The sequence below is a fragment of the Tupaia chinensis genome, unplaced genomic scaffold (genome assembly GCF_000334495.1).
Source record: "Tupaia chinensis unplaced genomic scaffold, TupChi_1.0 Scaffold000286_1, whole genome shotgun sequence".
In the NCBI taxonomy this organism is placed as follows: domain Eukaryota; kingdom Metazoa; phylum Chordata; class Mammalia; order Scandentia; family Tupaiidae; genus Tupaia; species Tupaia belangeri.
The window spans coordinates 274078-280166 of record NW_006159770.1 but is presented as its reverse complement, the minus strand read 5'-3'; the positions used below and the strand labels follow the sequence as shown (position 1 = coordinate 280166).

The following is a 6089-nucleotide window of genomic DNA, read 5'->3' as shown; positions in this document are numbered from 1 at the left end:
GCCTCGGCCGTATCTGGTGCCCCCTCTCCTTGCCCCCGGGTCTCGGCCGTCTCTGGCGCCCCCTTTTCAGGGCGAGCACTTTGCTCCAGTCTTACCCTGCAGCTCCTGCCTCGCCTGCGCTTTTTCTTCCTTTCTTTTTTTTTTTTTTTAATAGATTTTCTCTATAGGGCGCTTGCGCTCGTCAGAAAGAGAGAGAGAGAGACAGAAAGCGAGAAATCAGCCCCCGGGGGGATGGCCACACAGCAATCCCTTCTCCTCCATTCTCCTCTTGGGATCTTGGGCACGCACGCACACGTGCCCGGTGTGAGTTTAAACCACGGTGTCTGGGACTCGAACTGCGGTCGTCCACATAGGAGTCCAGCGACAGCCATTACTCCAGCTGCTGGTCCCAGCCAGCTGTCTTGTGTGCTGTCACAGTGCTTAGCGTGATCGTGGTGCTCAGGCGGCTCCCTCACCGCTCTGCTCACCCCCTAATTGACTCATTTTTAGGCAGATTTTCCTAGTGAGGTACTTAAGGCGACTCCGGACGGCACCAGGCTGAGACCAGCTGCGTAGCTCTTGCTGTTGACTGAGCACCCTGCGTCTCACCCCAGGTCCTGGGTCTGATGATCACCCGCTGAGCCCTCTGACAAAGTGGCCGGGTGCTCCCATGGTTACGCTCACTGATACGCGCAGCCCCAGGGTCTGTGCACTCTGCCTATGACTTCCGCCTCTGAGTCCAAGGAAGCTGCTTCTCTGCTGCCATTGTATCTGCATCCCAGCTGGCAAGAAGGGGCAGAGGGCAAAGAGAACAAGTGTAGTGAATTCCTCTTAAGAGAACAGCCCTCTGAAGGGGCGCACACCACTCGACACTGACATCCGATTTGACTATTCCTAGCTGCAGGGGATGCTGGGAGATTTGTTTTCAGCCATGTGACCGTGTGTCCAGCTGAGTCAGGGCTGCAACGAGAGAAAACGAGTTGATGCTGTGGGCAGCCCCGCCGCCACAGGACGGGAGCGCTCTGGACTCAGCAGTGCTCGCCGACACCTCCCCTCCGCCCGGGTGTTTACACTCAGGTCCGCGACTGACGCGGTTCTGAAGGGCATCCTCAGCATTGCCCTCGTTAAGGCCGAGGTCGAGGAGCGCTGCCGTGACACCCAGCACTCACCAAGCTCCTGCCGCAGCCCGGCTGCCTCTCTGGTGTTGGCCTTATCTGGGGACGGACGGGTGGGCAGTAAGACGCTGTGGCGGCTCCGACGTTGCCGGGGTGCTGAGCAGCACGTTACCTCTGCTCGCTGGGTGCCAGGAACACCCCTACCCCGCCATGGCAACCACACGTCTCTGGGCATTATCAGATGTCTCCCGGGGTGGCCTTGTCCCCTCTGAAACCGCTGGTTCAGAAGGATATGGGGGGGAGGCGGTAACTGACCAGGGCAGGGCCAAAGGCCGGGGCGGCCAGGCAGCACGGGCCAGGCCGGGAACGTGGGGGAAGCGCTTCGACCCTGGCTGGAGCCCGCAGACTGTCTCTGGGCTCCCTGGGACGGCGTGCCTCCCCAGGCTGGCCGGGAGCCTTCCCAGGCTCCGTCGCGTTGCGGGTGGAGAGCGGGTTCTGTGTGTCGCAGCTGTTGGGATCCCCCCGTCTGCTGGGCGCCGTGGTGCAGTCTGGGTTAGCAGGGCAGGGCTGCCATCACGCCATCGCACCTGCTGCGCGCTCGCTCGGTCCGTCTGCGAGGGGTGCAGTAGGTCTCCCGCGGGGCTGTGGGGCCTCTGTCATCCTCAGTCTCTGTTCTGCGCACCCCAAGGCCGGGTTACTGGGCGTGTGCAGCCCTGCCTTCTCCCCAGATCCCTCGGGCATGACTGTTTGGGCAGAGTGTCGTCAGGCCTCTGAGCCAGATCGTGGGGCATGCAGGGACATCCGGGAAACCCTCCTCCAAGTTGGGCAGCTAGCGATGTCTCTGGCGCGTGGGCACCCTGGGTCAGCCTGGCCTGCGGGAGCCTGGGCTGTGAGCCAGCCGGGCCCAGAACCCTGCTGCCCTGCCACAGCTCCGCGGCTCGTTCTCGGGATAGACGTAGGGGTGACAGGGAGCCCGTCCCCTCCTCTGGGGCCACTCCTTATGCGCACGGGTGACCAGCAAAGGAGCCACCCCGTGGTGTGAGGAGGGTTCAGAGCCCACTGCTGGCCAGGGTTTGCTTTGAGCTGCCGACTCAGGGAGGGTCCACCCACCCACCCAGGAAGCAGCAGCAGGTGCCAGGTCAGCCTCACCTAGGTCCAGCCGCGTCTAGGCCCTAACCCGAGCCTCCTGGCCCCCAGGCTGCTCCTTCAGGCTGGCTACGACCCGGAGCTCCGGGATGGGGACGGCTGGACCCCACTGCATGCAGCTGCCCACTGGGGCGTGGAGGACGCCTGCCGCCTGCTGGCCGAGCACGGGGGAGGCATGGACTCGCTGACCCACGCGGTGAGGGCCGGCGTGGCGGGGTTGGGGAGGGCAGGCCCCACAGCTTGCTCACTGGCCCCTCTCCTCCCCGCAGGGGCAGCGTCCCTGTGACCTGGCAGATGAGGAGGTGCTGAGCCTGTTGGAGGAGCTGACCAGAAAGCAGGAGGCTGTGAGTCAGGAGTGAGGCCACCGTGTCCAGATCCCCTGACGCCCACTGCCGGAGAGGCCGGGGCCTGGGGCCCAGGCAGACGTAGGGCCGTGGGTGGGAAGCTGTGTGTGGGGCTGGCTGGGGTGCTGTGAGGCACCCCGAGGTGGGAGGGCACCGCTGTGGAATGCGGAGGTGGAGGCGCGATGCCTGCTGGGCGGCCCTGCCCTGGCGGCCCCTGCCCTGCTGTGCTGAGGGCCCAGAGGGGGAGCAGGCTGGCTGGGCAGTGCCAGGGCTTCTCAGGGAGGGCTCTGACTGCATGGGGATCCAGGCACCTCCTCTTCCACATGGTGCCACGCCCCCTGGAGGAAAGGCGGGGGCGCCGAGCACCCCGCGCGGGGGCCCTCAGTGCCTGGCCGCGGAGGAGGGGGTCCAGTCCAGGGGACCGGGAGCGACTGCGTGCTCTTCCCCACCGCAGCAGCTCCTTCTCTCCCTGCAGCTGCGGAACCAAAAGGACGCCTCCCCGAGCAGGGGCCAGGAGCCCCAGGCGCCCTCCAGCAGCAGACACCGGAGGTAGCAGGCCTGGCTGGGGGAGGGCTGGAGTCTGCCCCAGGCCCTGCCCAACACCCCGCTTTCCTGCCAGGAGCTCCGTGTGTCGCCTGAGCAGCCGCGAAAAGATCTCCCTCCAGGACCTGTCCAAAGAGCGCCGGCCTGGAGGGGCAGGGGGCCCCCCCATCCAGGATGAAGACGAGGGAGAGGATGGCCCTGCAGGTGAGGGGTCAGAGCCTGGACCTCAGGGTGGGCTGGGGCCTGGACCCCTAGAGTGAGGAGGCAGGCCGGGGTCTCAGAGCACCTGCAGGCTGTCACCGCCCTGCCCTGTTACCACTCTGCAGAGCCGCCCCCTGCAGAGCCCAGAACCCTCAATGGAGTGTCCTCCCCGCTGCCCTCCAGCCCCAAGAGCCCCGTGGTAAGTCAGGCCTGTGCCGGGACCCTGGAGGCTGGTCGGGGTGGGCTGCGGGAAAGCTGGGGCCCCTGCTAGGTTGGAGCCCCAGCGCCTCCTGCCCAGGCTGCGGGTTGAGCTGGGACTGAAGAACATCTCTGAGAGGGGCCCTTCCTCCGTGACCGAGGCCTTCTCACAGCTACCCGAAGAGGCCCCCTTCTCCAGGCGCTTCGGTCTCCAGAAGACAGGGAGCTCCGGTGCCCTGGGCCCCCCGGGACGGCGGGGGCCTGAGGCAGCTCCTGAGACAGGGCGGCAGCGCTCAGCCTCCTCCTCCAGGCTGGAAGGGACCCGCACTCAGGTGAGTGGGTGAGGCCCGGGCCCGCCCTGCCTGTCCCGGCCAGCACCCTCCCCTCTCCTCTCTCCACAGGCCCAGGCGCCTCGTCTTGCCAGGATTACCCCCATCCCCTCCCGGAAAGTGCCAGAGCCCCCTGACCAGTGAGTACAAGGCCCAGACCCCTTTGGGTGGGAGGCAGGTGTGGCTCTGGCTGGTCAGCATGAGCCTGCGCTGGTCCGCCTTCTCCCTGCTGGCCATAACGCTGGCGCTCACAGCAAAGCAGTCCCCGCGCCCCAAGGCTTGGTGCTACCCCCAGCTGCAGGGACCCGTCCTTCCGGCCTGCTTCCCTCCTGCCTCCCCTCAGGCCTGTTTAATGTTGCCTCCTCCATGAGGCCCACCAAGACCGCCCCTCCCGGGTGCACCCTCCCCCGCCAGCCCTGCCTCACTGCGTGGTGTGTCCTCCTGCTGGGCACACACACTCATCTTGGTGACGAGCCAGCACCTGGGCCTTACTGGTTTTAGGGTTTTGCCATAAGGCATGTATACTCACCAGACAGGGACAGAGAGACAGGGAAAATGAGAAATCACCCCCAGGGGCGGCTACGCCTGTTCCTTCGCCATTCTTCCTTTTGGGATTTTGGGCACACACCACACCGGTGTGGTTTTCAAGCTGCTGGGTCTGGGACTCCATGGCCCGCCCTGTGGGAGTCCAGGGCTTTAACCACCATGCCACCTGCTGGCCCCTCTAGTGCCTTGCCTCCTCTGCGAGGTTGGTGGGCGCCCTGGGGCCAGCCGTGTCCCCAGGGTGTGGTGCGGCTGCGTGGTTACTCTGCCTGGATTTTACAGCTCTGGGCTCATCCAGCCGCCGCTGCCTCCCTCCACTGTCCCGGAGCCTGAGTCGCCAGGGAAGCCGAACGTCCCTGCAACCTCCACGGCGCTCCCAGCAGACTCCCGGGACCGGCGGAGGTAAGAGGCCAGGCCGGAAGCCCCCGCTGCCCCAGCTGGGAGAAGGCCACATCACCTGGGGGTCCCAGGGCTCTGGGGCCGGCTCCTGAGGGCAGGCCTTCCCCGGGACTGCTGGCATCAAACTTGTCCCCAGAGGGTGTTGGCCATGGAAGGGGGACAGGGCCCCAGGGGACCGTCCCTGAGGTGGGGACCTCCACTCAGGTCCTACCAGATGCCCGTGCGCGACGAGGAGTCCGAATCCCAGCGGAAGGCTCGCTCGCGCCTCATGCGCCAATCTCGGAGGTCCACGCAGGTGCGGGGTGGGCCGCGGCCAGACCCGGGGCCTGCCCTGGGGTGTGGGGCTGCAGGGTGCCCCGGTCCCCTGACGGTGCCCTCTCCCTGCCAGGGTGTGACTCTGACAGACCTGAAGGAGGCGGAGAAGGCTGCGGGCAGGACCTCGGAGCCAGAGAAGCCAGCCCTGCAGAGCCCGGTGAGGGTGGGGTGCAGGGGTGGTGTGGGGAGGGACCGGCGTGGGGTGCGGCTGAATCCACAGGAGGGTGGCTGTTTCCAGGCCTTCCTGAGACGTCATGCACACCGAGCCGGGAACACTGGCTGGCTGTGACTAGGGTGGACTGCAGTGTAGACCCTGTGGGACGCGGTCTAGCTCTGGCTCAGGGAAGTCAGTAAGCAGGAGGGGGAAGCCGAGCAGGGGCGAGACCCGGGCGCTCTCCCTCCCTGTCTCCAGCCAGCACAGGACCCTTCCCTGAGGCCGAGAGTTCCTGGCGTGGAGGATGCTGAGGGCGCTGCCCCGAGAGGTGAGGCCTGAGGCCGGGTCGGCGGATCCCCCCATCTCCACGGTCTTCCAGCCTTCCTGGTGGTGTGGGCTGGGCCCCAGCACCAGGGAGTGGGGTCGCCTCCAGAGGTGTGGGGGCTGATGCCGTCCCCTCCCCAGCAGGGGCGCCCGACGGGCAGGGTCAGGGCCCACAGGCTGCCAGGGAGCACCGCAAGGTCGGCAAGGAGCGGAGGGGCCCTGCGGAGGTGAGGGCCGGTGGGACCATCCTGTGCGGGTGGACGGTGGACGGGACGGGTGTTGAGGGCTGCGGGCAGGCCACCAGTCACGCTCTTGCATCTGGTCGAACCTTGTCCCCGCAGGGGGAGGAGGCGGAGCCGGCGGATCGCAGCTCTGAATGCAGGTAGGGAGGCGGCGGGGATGGGTCAGGCGGCCTAGCCAGGGCAGCGGCCCTGACACTCGTCCCTCCACCCAGCGCCACGGACGGCAGCGCCTCGGCCCACCGGCAGCGCCAGCGGGA

The 6089-nt window shown here is 66.8% G+C and overlaps 1 protein-coding gene across 1 annotated transcript in view; it reads left to right on the top strand.

The window, feature by feature from the left end:
- Window positions 1–6089, top strand: part of PPP1R12C (protein phosphatase 1 regulatory subunit 12C) — a gene marked incomplete at its 5' end in the record, with an annotated part of 18254 nt that overhangs the window by 10317 nt on the left and 1848 nt on the right. The window contains 14 exon segments of the mRNA XM_014588540.1: window positions 2292–2436; window positions 2510–2584; window positions 3060–3133; window positions 3204–3331; window positions 3454–3527; window positions 3700–3858; window positions 3928–3995; window positions 4681–4800; window positions 5002–5092; window positions 5186–5269; window positions 5525–5594; window positions 5732–5817; window positions 5932–5972; window positions 6045–6089. Of these exon segments, the coding sequence (XP_014444026.1) occupies window positions 2292–2436; window positions 2510–2584; window positions 3060–3133; window positions 3204–3331; window positions 3454–3527; window positions 3700–3858; window positions 3928–3995; window positions 4681–4800; window positions 5002–5092; window positions 5186–5269; window positions 5525–5594; window positions 5732–5817; window positions 5932–5972; window positions 6045–6089 (1260 nt within the window).